Source organism: Balaenoptera borealis (assembly GCF_965194805.1).
Source record: "Balaenoptera borealis genome assembly, chromosome: 3".
In the NCBI taxonomy this organism is placed as follows: domain Eukaryota; kingdom Metazoa; phylum Chordata; class Mammalia; order Artiodactyla; family Balaenopteridae; genus Balaenoptera; species Balaenoptera borealis.
The window spans coordinates 91,218,251-91,236,769 of NC_138866.1; the positions used below are offsets into that span (position 1 = coordinate 91,218,251).

At 42.6% G+C, this 18,519-nt stretch overlaps 1 protein-coding gene and 1 long non-coding RNA gene across 4 annotated transcripts in view; one reads left to right on the plus strand and one right to left on the minus strand.

Annotated features, from left to right (window-relative positions):
- Positions 1-11,333, minus strand: part of FBN1 (fibrillin 1) — a 252,784-nt gene extending 241,451 nt beyond the window's left edge. Inside the window, exons 1-2 of one of the 3 annotated variants that reach the window (XM_082387352.1) lie at positions 11,186-11,333; positions 9,654-9,998 (exon numbers count right to left, since the gene is read on the minus strand). In XM_082387352.1, the coding sequence (XP_082243478.1) occupies positions 9,654-9,817 (164 nt within the window). In that variant the 5' untranslated portion in view covers positions 9,818-9,998; positions 11,186-11,333. Of the gene's footprint in view, positions 1-9,653; positions 9,999-10,627; positions 10,811-11,185 lie in introns of those variants that run through there. The other 2 variants (XM_082387351.1, XM_082387353.1) reach the window with 2 other exon arrangements.
- On the plus strand, positions 9,992-18,229 carry LOC309626571. The gene is made up of 2 exons (XR_014243295.1): positions 9,992-10,118; positions 17,100-18,229. It is a non-coding gene; the product is annotated as an uncharacterized lncRNA (long non-coding RNA).
- The last annotated feature ends 290 nt before the right edge of the window (positions 18,230-18,519 follow it).

An 18,519-nucleotide genomic window follows, 5' to 3' on the forward strand; every position in this document is an offset into this window, starting at 1 on the left:
TCCCTCAATCTTTCTCCTTCCTCCCCTAACAAAAACCTTACCTCTGGTTTTCTTTTTGAACACCCCAAGACCCCCAAGTAAAAATGAACATTTTATTTAGAATTTCTTTTTCTTAATGTTTAACCCTTATTTGATATTCTTATTATCCCTATTTTATTTATTTGTAGCTCAGCTTAGGAAGTTAAAGAAGAAGAAGAAAAAGAAGATGAGACGACAGTGATGAAAAAGAAAAAGGAGGAGAAAATGGCAACGAGAAAGAAGAAGAAAGAGAGGAAGAGGACAAAGGAAAAGGAGAAGAAACAGAAAAACAAAACAAAATAAAACGAAAGCCTGTCTCTGGAATACATCTCTTTATTAATAGAGGTTTTACTACACTGCAGTTCAAAACCACGAACTTAACAGCAGACATAATGCGTCCATAGAGCCGACATAAATCTTGCCTCCCAACACCAACATCATAGAATGGTTGTACTATATTTGGACTTAGATGTGTTTGGATACTTATATTTGAATGTAAGTATGACTGATGGTCTAGGAATTCACAACCCTTCAAAACACTGAACCAAATCACTTGTCTAACGGCACAGTTCCCCCGCTCTGAGCCTGCTTGCCGTCTGGAATACATCTTTGGCTGGGAATGATGGAGATAGCGAATTTTCCTCTCTCCCTTCCGCTCTGAGGAGGCTGAATAAATAGACTCAGTGATAACGTCAACAACAAAAAAAAAGCCACTTGAGAAAGTGGTAAGTCACAAGAACATAAAACTAGGATTCGATATCATAGAGCTCTGGATTTACAATCCAAACGACTGTATTCCTAACCCAATTTTATTCTATTAACAATGTGGCTACTCCATTTACACAAAAAATAATCTAGTTCAGCTCACTACAATACCAATTCTATTGACAATTGCACATCTATCTTTATTTACTAATTATAATCCCTGATTCCAGAAAAAAAATGTTTCTGAGGTATATTATACCAACAGATATATAGAAATGGGGCTATTAATAGAAATTGAAAGTAAAATCCCACGTAGAAGGAATGTAAAACATATCAGATACCTAAATTAATAAAATTAAGTGACTGTGCATTAAATTTGTCCCTGAGTTTCTTAGAGGCTAAAGGAAATGGGCAGAAAGTTAGGAGTTTTATAATTCTTTTATTTGGAAAAACAAAATTTGCCAGTTTTTTAGGAACTGGGGTTTGTGAGTTCTTTAAATGCAAACTAAGAACAATGCCCCTAACATTAATCTAAAAGATCACAGAGATACATTATTCATGTAGCGTTTTGCATTCTGAGGTTGCAGTAAGCAAAATACAATGAAGCATCTTCAATGGGAAACTAAGTCAATCAGACTCGATCAAGTTAGAATTGAAACATCTGATTATCCTTCTCAAAAACCCGCTGCCTCACTGTGGCAGCTAATCTCCAAAGAGGTTGCCCCAAATTCCTCCCCTCCCTGCAGACTTAGGCTGTGCCTCACCTCCATCAAGAGGCAGAGCTTATTAGTCCATGCCCTTGAACCTGAGCAAGGTCTGTGACTTGCATGGAATTTCAGACTAGGCTGTCTGAAGAAAGTCTGGTAGCTTCCACTTTTGTTTTCTTGGTATCCTGAGCTGGCTTGTAAAAAGTCTGGCTATGCTGCTGGATGGTCCATATGGAAAGGGAGACAATCTGAGACTCTGTGCAGGAGAACCAAGAAACTCAACCAACCCTGATAACATATGAACCCACTTAAGCCCTTCCAGACAGCTCTTAGCCATTCAACTCAGTCTGTGGACAACATATGGGGTTAAAACATGTGACCAGAGATCAAGAGGCTATTGTTCAAGATCCAGCGCCAACAGACACTTACCCTGAACAAGGCCTGGTAGTGGCACCTGGGGCTCAGTTTCCCCATTGGCAAGAAGACACTCAGTGGCCCCATGCCCAGGGGCAGGCCTAGGCAGGAGATCACATAGGAGATAGCTTTAAAACCTGTAAGGCCCCCAGCAGAGCCAGACGAGTGGCTCTCTGCTTCCTTTCGTCCCTTCCTTTGTCCATCCATTTGGACCAACCACACCAAAGTAAACAGGGCTGCAGGTGCCAGTCCATGATCACAGAACCAGAAACACATGTGGAGAAGTCATCTTACTCATTCTAGACCCAACAGACATTGTGGGAAGCAGAGACAAGATTCCCCACTGTGTCCTGTCCAAATTCCTGCCCTCCAAAATCATAAGAAATAATAAAATTATTGCTGCTTTAAGCCACTACATTTGGGGTAATTTGTTACATAGCAATAAGATAACCAAAACACTCACAAACAAAGATAGCTTGTTTCCTTGCAGTAGAGGGACTAGGAATGACTTTGTCTCTCTTTAGTTTCTCATTAATGATGCTATAATGTTTTTACATATAATGAGTTTCAATGTATATGGACGTGGGAGCACCCTAGGTGCCTCCTCGGCTTTGCCTCTCACAACCAAGTGGTCAAGGACTGCTCATGTTGCCACTCAAGCCTCCTCTTCACCCCCTCCACTGCTGTTGCTCTGGCCATCACCCACTCTCACCATGACTCGACTCCTATATTAGCCTCCCAAATCTCCCTGCCTCTAGTCTCCCTACTCGCTAAACCATATAGCTTTGACACTTTGGCCAGAGTGGCAGAGATCGGATCGTGTTCCCATCTTAGAATCCTTTACTAGCTCACCATCCTCAGCTTTCACAACAATCAGATAGTAGCATCATGTGCCCTTTAGTCCCTCTCCCACCCCAATCTATGGACAGACACACACGGCTGCATGCTGCACACCTTCAGGGGGCACTACTTGCATAGGCTACACTATGAACCGTGCCCCCCGAAGCCACGCAGTGCAAACCCTGCCCATCATACTCAATGTCCCTCAATCCCAAACACCTTATATCCTTTTTGTTTCATGCCTTTTTCACTCAAATTTTTCCTTATTTCTCTCCTATACTTCCTCCAAGCTCTAATATATATATAATTTACCTTACCCAGTCAATCAATCAAATCGGTCAGACATTCAAAAATTGTCTACTGAATTCTTACCATGTGCCCAGTTCCTAGGTATACCTAGTGATAAAACAAACAAAAACTGAACCTTCAAGAAGTTCTCAGTACTACTAAATAGTCACTTTTTTATCACATAGACCAGAGATTAGCAAACCTTTTCTGTAAAGGGCCAAGCAGCAAATAATTCAGTTTTGCAGTGCCCTACTGTCTGTCACAACTACTCTCACTCTGCCACTACGTGTGAAAGCAGACATAGATAAAGCGTAAACAAATGGGCATGGCTTTGTTTCAATACAATTTTATTTATAAAACAGGCAGTCTGGTCCACGGTTTGCTGACCCCTGACAGACTTTCACTGTGAAGTCTTTTCTGAAAAATCCCGTTCCCACAATGATGCGTCCCTAGTCATAGGGACTGCATCTGCCTTCGATAAACATTGAGTCTTTCTCCACAGCAATGGTAGAAGATTCTGGTGAAATGAAGGTATCAAGAATGTGGAAGAAAGAAAGTTACCACATATAGGATTTATTGTAATTGAGAATCATTAAAATATATTGGTTAAGAGCACTCACTAGGAAGCCAGATTCCCCAGCTCTATCTCTTACTAGTTTATGTCCCTGGAGGAATAACTAAAATTACTGAAAAACTGCATCCCTCAGTTTCCTCATCTGTTAAATGGGCAAGTAGGTAGAATCTTCCTCATAAAGGAGCTGTGTATTAAATGAATAATATATGTACAGTGCAATAGTGAGTGATATACCAGAGCTTGCTATTCTTTCCCATAGGATACAACCAAGGTGAAAAATGACACAGAAAGAATTAAATAGCTCATCATATTGATGAAAACTTAAGACACACACCAGTTTCCCCTGAAAAGAGAAACATCTCTTGCAACTCTATTCTGAAAGAAGTTCTGCATGTGGAACATGAGAGCAAGAGATTCTGAATGACATAATGAGGAACGTCTCCAGCTCAGAACCATGGGCAATGCAGACGGAGGGTGCCTGTGATGGTTACCTACCACACTCAATAAAAGTTCAAGGTATAATACTAAAATACACGTGCTATCCAAAGACCCCACAGCTCAGACATTCTATAAGTCCTTCTGTGTTTTATTAGTGTCTTTGCAGAAGTATCAAAGTTTCTTGTTTGACAAAATATTATATTACTATGTTATTAACTATACCTGGGATTTGTGAACTAGCATGAAGGAATATTAGGAATTTTAAGTGGAATTTTACCAAAGTCTTAGTACTGCATTTTTGTCCAGAGGAATGAAAACCAAAACCATAACTAAAATTAATGGAGAAAGAAAATTTAATATTAAGAATTTGTCTTTAAAACTTAACCTTTGCGTACCTCAGCTCTCACAGCTGTAAAGGGAAGGTAATAAAAGGACTCACCTTATAGAGATGTTATGAGCATAGAATGAGCTATAATATGCAAAACACTGAGAGGAGTGCCTGGTACCTAAATGCCATCTAATCGTCACCTACCACTGCTACAAATGTTATCATTATTTATTTTTTATTTGCTCCTAGATCCCATGTCCTTTCATACCTTTCTGCTGTCTCCTGACTTTTGTAATGCATCTGATTCTCCTACCAAATATTAAGCCTCTCCAGGCTGTGGGTGCTATGTCTCTGGCATTCCACAAAGCTAAATTCAACATAGCATTCAATCAAGGCTTCTTGAATTAATGAATTCTTTGAATCCCAGCTTCGACAAGTTAGTGTTAAAATGCTTATGACAGGATTCTTGCTTTTGATGATTTTACAATCTAACGGGAAAATCAAGCTTAACAAACTTGAAATATTAAACTCTCATATGCCTGCCATATAACTCAGGCCTGATATGTTACTGATTTCAGCTTTCTTTAAAAATTTCATGGAACAAAATTCTAAGTTTCTAGAATAGGCCTATTTGTTGGGTTAGTTTCTAGACACAAAGAAATTGTTAATACAGTTTATTTCTCTTTCAAGAAAACGTTTTTTAAATCTTATTTTCACCTTGAAAATTAAGGCTAAAATTCAGAAATTGGTTAGGCTTATTGTTTGGTTTATTGCAGGAAAAAGCAAACAAATTACGTGTGAGTATCCTAATAATTTGTTCAGCATTTGGCTTGATTAGAGTCAGTAGCATAATACTATAATCTTTTTAAGTACCTGCTATACAAGAAGACAGAGGAATGTTTCACTATTTTTTAAAAAAATTCCAAATAAGCTTATAGGGATGTCTGTACTGCCATTTCCATCATCCCTAACCTCATTTCACTATAACTTGATGTATCAATATGTTTAAATTAATTTGTGATACCAACAACTTATGCATTTTTGTAAATAATCTCTATGTCTTAAATGTTACAAAATAAATCCCATAAATAAATATTTTGTCTCCATCTTCTTGTTTAAAATGTGGAATTGCTGAAACCTTTTATTTAAGAATATCTTTTTTTAATGGTGTTGCAATATTTTAGCTTAATCTATTCAGTAAATGAAATGACAAATCATACCACTGCAGGAGTTTTTCCCCATATTTAATTATTAGCCTATCTGACTTCGGATGAAGTCTTAAAGTCTTCTTTATAAAGTAAAATGGACTTTATGAAGTCTACAGAACTTTTTCTGTGTGCCCTGCTAAAGTTCTTTATTTTAATAACAGACGTCTGTGTAATTAATCCCTCTGAGTTTGTCATCACATAATCTATCCTGTGTATGAACTGTTCCATGCGTATTTCTGGTAACAAGACCCCTGGAAAAAAATAAACAAATAAACAAAGACCAAAAGGAATCATGCACAAGGGGACAAATTGTGTGAAATACAACCAGTCTCATACACTTATAAGCCAGGCAATGAGCATAGACGTTCTCAGTCCATCTTATCAGAGATTTGGGCAAAGGAGGTTTCACTCTAAAGAATTTTTCCCTTTGATGGGAAACTGTAATATTTCCTTATTTGGGAGCTAAAGCAATAAGGCAAACATAAATAAATGGTGCATAAGTACTGCTATTCAAATAGAGTTATGTGTTTTTTTAAAATTAGATTGTCTCCCACACTTTTTGCCTAATCACAGAAGTTAAGAATTTAGCTGAGAAAAATTCTTCTGAACTAAAATTCAAACAATAAAGCTAGGATTTTATTATTTCTCATAAAGTCATCTCACATATGTTAAGCAGTGCCCAGGCAAACAAAAACTACTATACATTTATTACTTGAAAACGTTTTTGAAACTTGCAAAACTCTCATTTCAAAATACAGAGAAATGCAATTTTTTCAGAGTGACTGGGGACCACACTCATTCCATTAAAAAAAGGATTTCCTGTAGAAACAGAAATTGGCGATTTACTCTAAGAAAACAGCGAAAGCTGGGAAGAAACTTGAGGATGCTTAAGTTTCCACTGTGGAACAACGTCTGCTGCCCAGTGAGAAGGGGAAAAAAAAAGAACACCTGCAACAGGATGGGAGGAGAGAAAGACAGGCTAGGACTACACACCCAAAGAGGGAAAAACCACGCAGGTCCCTAGTCTGGGACGCAAAGGAGCTGACAGGAAAGGAATACATATCCCAAGAAGAAGAATACCCAGGCAAATTCTGTGGTCACCTGTCACATCAGAGAAAGAGAAGAAGGCAGTAATTTGTAGGAGAGCCCAGACCAACGCACGGAAGACACTGATGAGTTTAAAGCACCTTTTACCTAGAGAAGATATTAGTGAGGTGCTGAAAGTTGCTGCCACCAACTGGGCATCAGGCGGACTTAGGGGTTACAAATCACTTTCACTTCATAAACTGTGCATCAAAATGGTAAACAGGTTTTACTGTAGTCAGAGAGGTTAGTTCTGAAGCTGGTAATATTTTAACTAGCAAAAGTAGAAGTTTTAAGCAATAACTGGAAAAATGGAACACAACTGCTCTTCCTGATGATGTTTACAGCACGGTGTGGTTAAAAGACTTATTCATGTGAGACTGTAATAGCAATAAGCAGAGAGAATACATCTTAAAGGCTATTCAAATTTAAGATAAAAATTGGCATTTGTTTAAAACTTATGGGTAAACCTTTGATCCAGCAATTCTATTTTCCTTTATTAACTTATACTACATATAAATATTCACATGTACACAAACATGCAAGTAGAAGAATGTTGGTAACAGCAAAAAATTTAATATAATCTAAAGAGCCATCATTAGGGAAATGTTCCAGCCACATTATGGGATTCTATACGCCAAGAGAATGCACGAAGTAGATCCCTATGAGTTGATAGATGGATGCACTAAAGGTATATAAGAGTAAGCAAGGTTTGAACAGTATGTATGGTATATTCCATGCATTAAAAAGGATACACACACATATCTATCTGTGTGTATATATATATACATATATATTATACATATATATATATTTGGATATGTTTTATACTATTTCTAGAAAAATACATAAGATAATGGTGTCTGAGAGGTATTTACAATTAAATATTTTTAATTGTATATCCTTTTAAATTTTTATTTTTTACCCCAAGTATATGTATATAATACATATATTATATACATATAACATTTTAGATAACATAAGAACTATAAAAATAAAAACCTTTATATTATAAAGTTTCATTATTAAAGCATATTAATATATATTGTTATGCTATAAAGGTTAATTATAATTATTTGTTAAACTTTTCATATGTATGCAAAATCTCATAGATAACATGAGAATTAGGAACACTCATAATGACTGATCTATTAATACCATGTTTTGGGGAAGGCTTTATGAAGAGTTTGCAATAAGGTAACATCCACGTTAGTGACCAAATACTATAACACAGAGAAGTGTTTCTTTATAATCTTAAAAAAATGTAAGACCGAGAAGAACTAAGTGCTGGTGTGAGTAAAAGCATGGACAGCCTGTTAAGCAACAAAGTAAGGCTTAGTTTCTGTTTTCACGTTGAGTTAGGGCCTCCCGAGGAAACACGCTGGTTGGTGATAGCACATAGAGACGAGACAAATGTCTGGCTAGGCCTAATGTCTCCCTGCAGACCTTCAACCACAGAATTAAACCCCTACTTCCTCTCTCTCTATGGGAGCAATGCCATTGAGCTTAGCTATTAAGATAATATATATGGCAGAAATATATTTTTTGAAGGAAAAATGCTAGGCTAAATCAGGTCCTTTTGAGAACGGGTGAAAATCGGTTTCAGTCCATCTACTGAACTGGCCATGGGCCGTGCACACAGGTCAAGACATGTCTGCTGCCTGATCAGTATCAGGCTTAACATGATAAGCAAATTTCCTTTCCAGCACTGTTGGAATCCGTGATTTATTTTCCACAAAGGCCAAGATGGAACTAAGTTAATCATAACTATTTCCTAGGGTCAGAAAATCATGCATATTTCACCACGGCCTAAGTGCTTGGCTCTGACAATCATGTTGTCCCAGATCTAGAGCAGGACTCAAAAACTGGTCCGTTCAGTTTACTGTACTTTTTCCTTCCCATACTTGGGCCATACAAACACAAATTTCACTACATATATATAATAAAAACAGCCCATAACAAAAAAGAATACGTGAAATGTCCAGCCACACATCCAAGTGGACACCATCACTTGGTCACTCAGGGTCATATAATCAAACTACACAACTACTCAAAAAAGAGAAGCAATGAGAATCGTAAGAACTTAATAGAAACCTCTGTGTATTTACTGTCTAGGTTCATTACAGGATCCTCCAAGGGGACAAAATGGGTCATTTATAATCCATCCTGCTGCTTCTCCGGAGGCTTGAATTTAAACACTCTCAGAAAGAGATACTTCCCTTTCAATTTGAACAATTTTAAGGGAAGGGTACTCCCACCCTTCTTCAATTCAGGGAACTGGCCATCCTTATAGAGTCAACCTGCCTGATTTAAATACTTTCTGCTGAAACATTTTCTGTAATAGGGGCATGAGAAGCTGGTGAAATGCTCAGTTGCATCTGAGTAACACACACGACAGGTTAAAAACACTCCTTCAAGGCCAGCCACAGCAGCATTACTGCCCGGATGAAATAAAGAGCTTCTAACAACCGCAAAACAACTTCTCAGAAACACTTGCCCTGCTCTGCTTCCAGTGTAGACATCTGAAAGGAAAACTCAGTCCCTAATTTTAACAAGCATAACTTAGAGGAGAACCAACCATTAACTATGTGTCTTCTCTGACTGTCTGTCCCTGAAACTCCTTTCTTTCCTTGCTCCTTTACAAACAGAGCATCCACAAAGATGCCCACGAGGCAAGTACTTTCCCTAAACACAACCGGAATTGGTATGAAGGGAAAGGTTGGGCTGCCCCTCTTCCCAGTCGCAGCTCCTCCCCTTCTTCCTCAAAGAACCCTTCTCGCCTCCCAAAATCAGCCTCGACAATGGCCCAAGATTCCTTTTAGCCATGACCTCTCCTCTGGGGCAGAAATCCTTAAAGCGTACAGGCAAGGTGGTTTAGCCACAAACGCGGCGAGAACTGGATAACCCTTGCATCTCTAAGGTGCCCCCAGGAGGTCTTGTCAAGGATCCTTCTACTGTCCAGAATCGACCCTGTCAGTTCCTCTGGATCTTGATACTCGGGAGAAGAGGGAGGGGACACCCACACCCAAGGAGCTGGCCCGTTCCATTACCCTTTAAGCGCGTCGTGTCCTCCGCCGCCTCTTCTCTTGGCCCGGCTGGCTCTGGTTTCCTTCACGTTCCCAGCCTCCAAATTGGCGTCCGCCCCATGGCTCGTGTAGGAAGCTAAGAGCACGGTAAATCCCAGGGCGACCTCCAGCAGCCCCCCTCGCCGCATGATGTCGAGCGGCCGCCGGCTCCCGCCGCCTCTCGCCGCGCCCCGGGCTCGGTCCGGGGCCGCCGCTGCGCCCTGGAGCGCGCCGCGCCGCCGGGGTCCCGCTCTCCCGCCGCCCGTCCCCCGGGCCGGGCTCCTCCCGCCTTCTCCAGGCGCTGCTCCCACTTCAGGCGGCCCCTGCCAGCTGCAACAGACAAATCGCCGAAGCGGGGGAGACATTCAGGGCTTCGGGATGCTGAAGCCTCGGGGTCCCCATTCCCGAGCCCAACCCGCGCGCCGCCTGCGCGTGGCGCAGTTACTTTGGGTAAGTGAAGACCGTTTGGTCCACAGCTGGCTGAAAAGCCCAGGCCCCCGGCGGCAGCGGCTCCAGCCAGTCCCTCGGCCTCCCGGGCGCCGCCTGAAAAAAGCGCCGCAAAGTGCCCATGTCCCGAGCAGTTCTAAACCCTGGGGCAAGCTCGCTGCGTTTATTTTTTACTAGCACGAATTGCGCACGATGCGCGCTCTGACGCCCCAGCTCCCCAGCCTGTCCTCTCCGCCAAGCCGCGGGGCTGGAAGCCCGCCGCGCCGTCCCCGGCCGGCTCCGGGCACTGCCACCGCCCCCCGAGCATCTGACGCCGAGCCCGGCACCGGGAGCCCCGGGCCAGGAAGCTGTCAGGCAGGGGAGGGCCAGCGCCAGCTCTGGACGTTCCGGGACAGCCCCTCACCCCAGTCCCTGTCCCTGCCCTCAGCGCGGCGCAAACGCAAAAGCCGCCGTGGCTGAAGCTCCAGCCCCGGTGGCCGCCCGACCCCTGTCGGGACCCCGGCTGCACCCACTGGAGAAGTGGCGGCTCCGGCTCCCGAGGCGGCGGCGGCTGTTCCTTGGTCCTGGCCGCGGCAGCCGCTGCCCTGCTCTGCCCGCAGCTGTCCCAGCTGTGGCCGCCTGTCCGCCTGCGGCACCCACAGTCTCTGCCGCGGCTCCCGCGGCCCCCTCCTTTCCCCACCTCTTCAAGTATCGTCTGCGCAGCGGTTTCTCGCGAGAGAAATACTTTTTTTAAAAAAAGAAAGAAAAAGAAAATGACACCCCCTCCTACATCCCCCTCATCACCACCCCACCCCTCGGCCCCATCCATCCTCCCTTTCCACTCCCCTTTGCCAGCCACCGCCTCGGCGCGGGGGCCTCCCTCGCTCGCAGGATTAGCGCAGTGGGAGGAGGCAGAGGTGATCGGGTCCTGCCCGGCCTGGGATTTCGCGTTTTGGGGTGAGGAGTTGAGGGAATGGGAAGAAGTCGAGTAGCGGTTTCACCCGCTCTGCGGCTGGGAGATCTAGACCCGAGATTAGCCTCCCCCGCGACCTGGGAAGCCCTGCGGGCGCGGAAGGCTGTGCCACCTGTACCTAGAACGCGCGCTGGAGACGGCGGCTCGGAGGCCCCAGCGGCCCCGGCGAGAGAGGAGACGCGTCCCGTTTGCCCGCGTCTCCCCCGGCGCCGCCTCACTGCGTCTCTCGGGCTGGGCACAGAGCGGAGGCCGGAGGCCCGGAGGCCGGGGCAGGGCGCCGCGGGGGCGCGGCGGCGGCCGGGGCTGATGTGCGAGCGGGGGAGGGGGCTCCGCCGCTGCCACCGGCGTCGAGAGCCCACTCGAGGCGCGGTTCTGGGTCTTGGTTCAAGTCACCCAGGCTGAACCCAAGATGCTCCAAGAGTCTGAGTGGGATAACGACCCAGAGGCCTGTGAATGTTGGAACCTGGGATTTGGGATGGAGGCATTGAAGGGGCGGTCCTTTTCCCCAGCCCGCAGCTAAGATTGGGCTTCTCCTGGACGAACCTAGACCCTATTTCACCTCCCCAAACATTCATATTCTCTCTCTCTCTCTCTCTCCCTCCCTCTCTCTCTCTCTCTCTCTCTCTCTCTCTCTCTCACACACACACACACACACACACACACGCACACACACACACAGCTGCCTCTCCAGGACAAGCAGGGCACAGTGACTTTAAAGAATATAGTATTTATGGTATCCTTATATAGCTAAGGCCCCGTGTTGCCTGCACCCTATAATGGTGTAGGAGGGCAGGAAATCACACACTGGGCCCTAGGCACTGGTACTGGAGACCCCCAGAAAATCCCCGTGGAGTAGCCACCAGCTGTCAAGCCAGAAATAAGAGCGCAGCACAAACAAACAGGAATCCTGTTGAAAGGGGTTTTCCTTATTTGTGATTATTTGTGCCCAGACAATAGGGTATAGGGACCTGGGCAAGTTATTTAACTTCTTTCCACTTGCAAGACGGGAATAGTAATGTTGACCACCCAGGGTTGCAATGGTGATGATAAGCCTGCCGAACTGTTATGACACCATGATCTCGAAGATAAAAACAGTGAAACTGTCAAAAATAGGAGCCCATTTAAAATCACAGCCCTATAAGTATGTGGCCTAGTTTGAGTCCTCACCTGCAAAAATTCTCTTACCAGATTCATGAATTGGAGCCTTGATCACACACCCATGGTTGAGTAAAGGCGAGCCTTTGTTCAAGAGGCATTTACTGAACACAAACTGTGTCCCAGTTGGTGTGTGGTTGAACCAAGCTCCTGGGTGAGCAAGGCAGAAACGTTTCTCCCCTCACATAGTAGTCTACAGGGAAAGGCAGACTTGAGACAAATGATGACTCAAATTTTAAATGCCAAGAAGGAGAAGTCCTGGTTGTTTGCTTGGAGGATATATAACGGAGTACTTGACCTAGGTTTTGGCTGACCAGGGAAGGCTTTCCTGAGGAAGTGATGTTTAACTTAAATCCAAACACATGACTAGACTTTACTTAGGGCAGTGGTTCTCAACCCGGGCTATACAGTAGAATGACCTGGGAACTTGAAAAAAAAATCTGACACCAGGACTCAACCCCTGGAGGTTCTGATTTAAATAGTCTCGAGTGGAGCCTTGACACAGGCATTTTTAAAAGCTCCCCAGGTATGGAGAGGTAAAGGTGGTGTTCAGACTGGGAAAAGAATCTGGGCAGAGGGACCACGGCTCAGGAGAAGCAGGGCTTCGTTGGAGATCCACAAAGGCCTTGTCCTGCCCACCAGTTTTCTGGACTGTGCTGCACCCTCTGGGGAATCCGGAAACTGCCTGCTTTCTCTACACTCCAGCAGCATGTGAGACACTCTGTACTCTCTCTTAGAGTCCTCCCTCAGTGACGTGTTGGACAGCAGCAGCTGAACATAGGGCTTTTCTAAGGCTTTTGCCCACGAAGCCAAGAGTGAACGCTGGTGACCTGCAAGTCCCCCCTTCCAGCATTTCTGAACATTTCTATTACCTCCTAACCTAACCCTAAACTGCCTTCCAGGGTCTCACCTCTAAAGGAGATTTAGATTAAATGCTTGCTTCAGGCTTTGGCCCTTTTTTTCCCTCCTTTTTTCTCCTTGGCCCCTTCCTCAAGTAGAGGAGAGACTTTCTAGTTCCTCTTCATATTGGGTGGGAGTCCTAGGCCATATATTCCCCTCTTTAGGCAATAAGTCTCATGATTTAACTATAGTGTTGGCGTGAGAAGGGGGAGAAAACATAACTACTGAAAGAGATTTCTTTCAAATATGTAAGAAATACACCCATTATCTAGGCAATCGACATATATTAGAGCAATGTGCTACCAGTACCAAAATTCAGTAGCAAATGAAGAAAATTATGTATTTGCAATAAGATTTTCTTGATGCCAGATGATTCAGGAGCCACCTCTCTTTAAACTTATCATACTCTTTGCAAAATAAGTCCACGGGGCTAGAATTCCCTTATTTCTCCTCTTCATTTCAAAAAACTCCACCTATCCTAAGAGAATCTGCTCAAATCCCTCCTTGTTCATGAGGACTTTTTGCTCATGATATCTCTCTCTTGTTCAAACTTCATTGTACTTATTAGCTGAATCATTCATTTAATAATTTATTAATTGTAATACATAATTGTAGTATGCTTACTATGTGCCAAGCATTATGTTGGGCACTGATAATTGGCATATTTATTACATTGTTGTGCTAAACTATTTTTTAAATCACTGTACTTATTCTTCCTAGATGGATTATGGATCCTTAAGGCCAAGGTCCCATTCCTTATTCAAGGAAATGTGTACAGTGCCCTAGAAACTGTTACAAAAGATAACTAGTTTGTTGGCTGTTGTTTTATCAGTTGGAATCTTCTGATATTTTAGCTTCAAGACCATTCTCATCACTTTATATCCCCTGAATAAATACATGTGTCAGCAGGCTTCTCTATCTACCAGCAAGAAAACTAACTCTAGACAATTTAAGCAAAAAAACTGCTTTAAGTATTATCAGGTTATAAGAGGGCTCATTGACCCTGATGTTGGAATTATATGGGGACTAGTGCAGGCAGGTCTGGGTAGAGGCAGCAGAAACAAATGGCGACCTTCTTCAGCATGATACTATTTGGGTGAATTGATTCCAATCATTGTATCCTTCTGCCACCCCACTCAGGGTTCAGATTCAAAGGCTAGGGTCCAACTGGCCTAGCTAGCATAAGGAAGCTGCCCCCAGTCCTGGCCAGAGACTGATGGAGCATCCTGATGGATGGTCCCAATAAGAATGCATGTCATGGGAAAGGGGTTACTCTATAAAGAATGACTGAAATACTATTACCAAAAACCGGGAGCATGTATGTTTGTCAGACACACACACACACACACACACACACACACACACAAAATGTCCAGGTGTTCCCTATACCATCTCAAGAACTTTTGAGGATATTTATAATTGATTGAGATAAACCATTTCCAAGAGCATAAGAAGCATACTCTAAAATCAGATACTAAGCCATTCACTACAGACTAAAACCTTTCTTTATGAAATGAGTTAACTTGACACTCATGTAGTCCTAATTCCCTCCATTGATCCATGGATGGTGGTAAATAGATCATTTATAATATAACCAGCTGTATCATTAAAAACTAGCTTTTGACTGAGTGTTGTAGAATTTTGCAGTTACAAAAGTATAATGCATATATGACGCTACCAAAAACCATACATACGTATAGCAGAAAAACAATGCCCTCACATAGATAATCTCATTTAATCCTCACCAGCACTTTATAGGAGGTTGAAAAATAAGGCCACAATATTTCTTATCATCTTTCATCAAGAACTGGAGTCTATTTCCCAACGCTTTGAATCTGAGCTGGTCTTGTGGCTTCCTGTGACCAATAGAAATATGGTGGAAGTGACATTGTGTGACTTCCAAGGCTAGGCCTTAAGAGACCTTGCAGCTTCCTCCTTCACCCTCTTAGATGCTGCCCTGAAATGGCCATGGCTTGGAGAAGTTCAGGATGAAAAAGTATGCCCCAGCTAATCTGAGACCCTCACCAAGCCACGAACTAAATGCAGCCACATGTGTGATCCTAGCAGATCAGCAGAAAAATTGCCCAGTGAATTCACAGAATAAATATACAGTATCACTATAGTTTTAAGCCACTTAATTATTAGGGTAGTCTATTACACAGGGATAGATAACTAATACAAACTTATAAGGGAAAATATTTCTGTCTCAGTTTTATAGATGAATAAACTCACATTCGGAAACACTGAGAAACTTGCTTAAATTCATAGAACTAGAACTGGAGTCAGGGCTGGATTCAAAACCTTGCTTTTGACAACAAGTTAAAAGTACTTTTCATTTCATCACCTCATCCATCTGCCATAAAATCTCACTCAAGATCTTGGTTTTCAGTACACTGGAGCTATTCCCTGTATCCATAACACTTCCCTGGTGTCTTCTGGGAAGCTAAGGTTTCACCCCTGGAGCTTCATTGCAATCCGAACCTACATTGCATCCTATGTGAGAGCTCCATTTATTCCATGCTGCAGTCACTAAGATCTCCCAGGAAACAAAGGGATCATAAAAGCTGCTGTAGTCAACTTCTCTGCCTCTCTGCTTTAGTTTCTAGCCCCTCTCACATCCCCAACACATAGAAGAATTCCTTGTGAATAACAGGAACTCAAAGAATATTTGTTGAATGAACAGATAAATGCATTAACTTCCTTTCAAGATGGTGATATGACGGCAACTTTAAAACCTCACCCCAGTCTTCCTTATCACTCTGTGTGTTAAGGAAAGACCTAAACCTCTCCAGCCATAGACAAAGCCCTAGTGTGTTACATTGCTTGGTTGTGCTTCTGTGTCGATCAGTCCCTCTTGGGATGTGATATGAATGAATGGGACTTGGCTTTGAAAAAGAACTAAAGGTAGAATTAAGTTGCCTTCTCCTATCTATGAAACAAAACTAGAATCACGGACATAGAGAATAGACTGGTGGTTGCCAAGGGTGACGGGGTTGGGAGAGGGATGGATTGGGAGTTTGGGATTAGCAGATGCAAACTGGCATATATAGAATGGATAAACAACAAGGTCCCACTGTATAGCACAGGGAACTATATTCAATATCCGGTGAAACCATAAAGGAAAAGAATATGGAGAGATCTTCAAGATGGCGGAGGAGTAAGACGTGGAGATCACCTTCCTCCCCACAAATACATCAGAAATACATGTACATGTGGAACAACTCCTACAGAACACCTACTGAACACTGGCAGAACACCTCAGGCTTCCCAAAAGGGAACAGACGCCCTCAGGAGACCTACATGAAGAGGCGGGGCCAAATCAAAATCTGAACCCCAGGAGCTGTGCGAACAAAGAAGAGAAAGGGAAATCTCTCCCAGCAGCCTCAGGAACAGCGGATTAAATCTCCACAACCAACTTGATGTACCCAGCATCTCTGGAATACCTGAATAGACAATGAATCATCCCAAAATTGAGGCAGTGGACTTTGGGAGCAACTGTAGACCTGGGGTTTGCTTTCTGCATCTAATTTGTTTCTGTTTTTTGTTTATCTTAGTTTAGTATTTAGAGGTTATTATCATTGGTAGATTTGTCTATTGACTTGGTCGCTCTCTTCCTTTTCTTTTTTTAATATATACATATATTTTTTTTTTCCTTTTTTTCTTGTGAGTGTGTATGTGTATGCTTCTTTGTGTGATTTTGTCTGTATAGCTTTGCTTTTACCATTTGTCCTAGGGTTCTGCCTGTCTGTTTAGTTTAGTTTAGTTTTGTTTTGTTGTTTTGGTTTTTGCTATTTTTTAGTATATATTTTAGCACTTGTTATCATTGGTGTGTTTGTTTTTTGGTTTGGTTGCTCTCTCTTTCTGTCTTCAAATTACTTTTTGATTTTTTTTATTTTTAATAATTTTTTTATTTTAATAACAATATTTTATTTTTATTATTTTTCTTTCCCTCTTTTTTTTCTCCCTTTTCTTCTGAGCTGTGTGGCTGACAGGGTCTTCATGCTCAGGCCGGTGTCAGGCCTGTGCCTCTGAGGTGGGAGAGCTGAGTTCAGGACATTGGCCCACCAGAGACCTACCAGCTCCATGTAATATCAAACAGCGAAAGCTCTCCCAGAGAGCTCCATCTCAATGCTAAGACCCAGCTCCACTCAACAACCAGCAAGCTACAGTGCTGGACACCCTATGCCAAGCAACTAGCAAGACAGAAACAAAACCACACCCATTAGCAGAGAGGCTGCCTAAAATCATACTAAGGTCACAGACACCCGAAAAACACACCACCAGACACAGTCTGACCCACAAGAAAGACAAGATCCAGCCTCATCCACCAGAAGACAGGCACCAGTCCCCTCCACCAGGAAGCTTACACAACCCATTGAACCAACCTTAACCACTGGGGGCAGACACCAAAAACAATGGGAACTACGAACCTGCAGCCTGCGAAAAGAAGACCCCTAACACAGTAAGTGAAGGAAAATGAGAAGACAGAGAAACACACAGCAGATGAAAGAGCAAGGTAAAAACGCACCAGACCAAACAAATGAAGAGGAAATAGGCAGTCTACCTGAAAAAGAATTCAGAGTAATGATAGTAAAGATGATCTAAAATCTTGGAAATAGAATGGAAAAAATACAAGAAACATTTAACAAGGACCTAGAAGAACTAAAGAGCAAACAAACAATGATAAACAACACAATAAATGAAATTAACAATTCTCTAGAAGGAATCAAGAGCAGAATAACTGAGGCAGAAGAACGGATAAGTGACCTGGAAGACAAAATAGTGGAAATAACTAACGCAGAGCAGAATAAAGAAGAAAGAATAAAATGAATTGAGGACAGTCTCAGAGACTTCTGGGACAACAATAAATGCACCAACATTCGAATTATAGGGGTCCCAGAAGAAGAAGAGAAAAAGAAAGGGACTGAGAAAATATTTGAAGAGATTATACTTGAAAACTTCCCTAATGTGGGAAAGGAAAGGGTTAATCAAGTCCAGGAAGTGCAGGAAGTCCCATATACGATAAATGAAAAGAGAAACACACGAAGACACATATTAACCAAACTATCAAAAATTAAATACAAAGAAAAAATATTAAAAGCAGAAAGGGAAAAACAACAAACAACATACAAGGGAATCCCCATAAAGTTAACAACCAATCTTTCAGCAGAAATGCTGCAAGCCAGAAGGGAGTGGCAGGACATATTTAACGTGATGAAAGGGAAAAACCTACAACCAAGATTACTCTACCCAGCAAGGATCTCATTCACATTCGACAGAGAAATTAAAACCATTACAGACAAGCAAAAGCTAAGAGAATTCAGCACCACCAAACCAGCTCTACAACAAATGCTAAAGGAACTTCTCTAGGCAGGAAACACAACAGAAAGAAAAGAC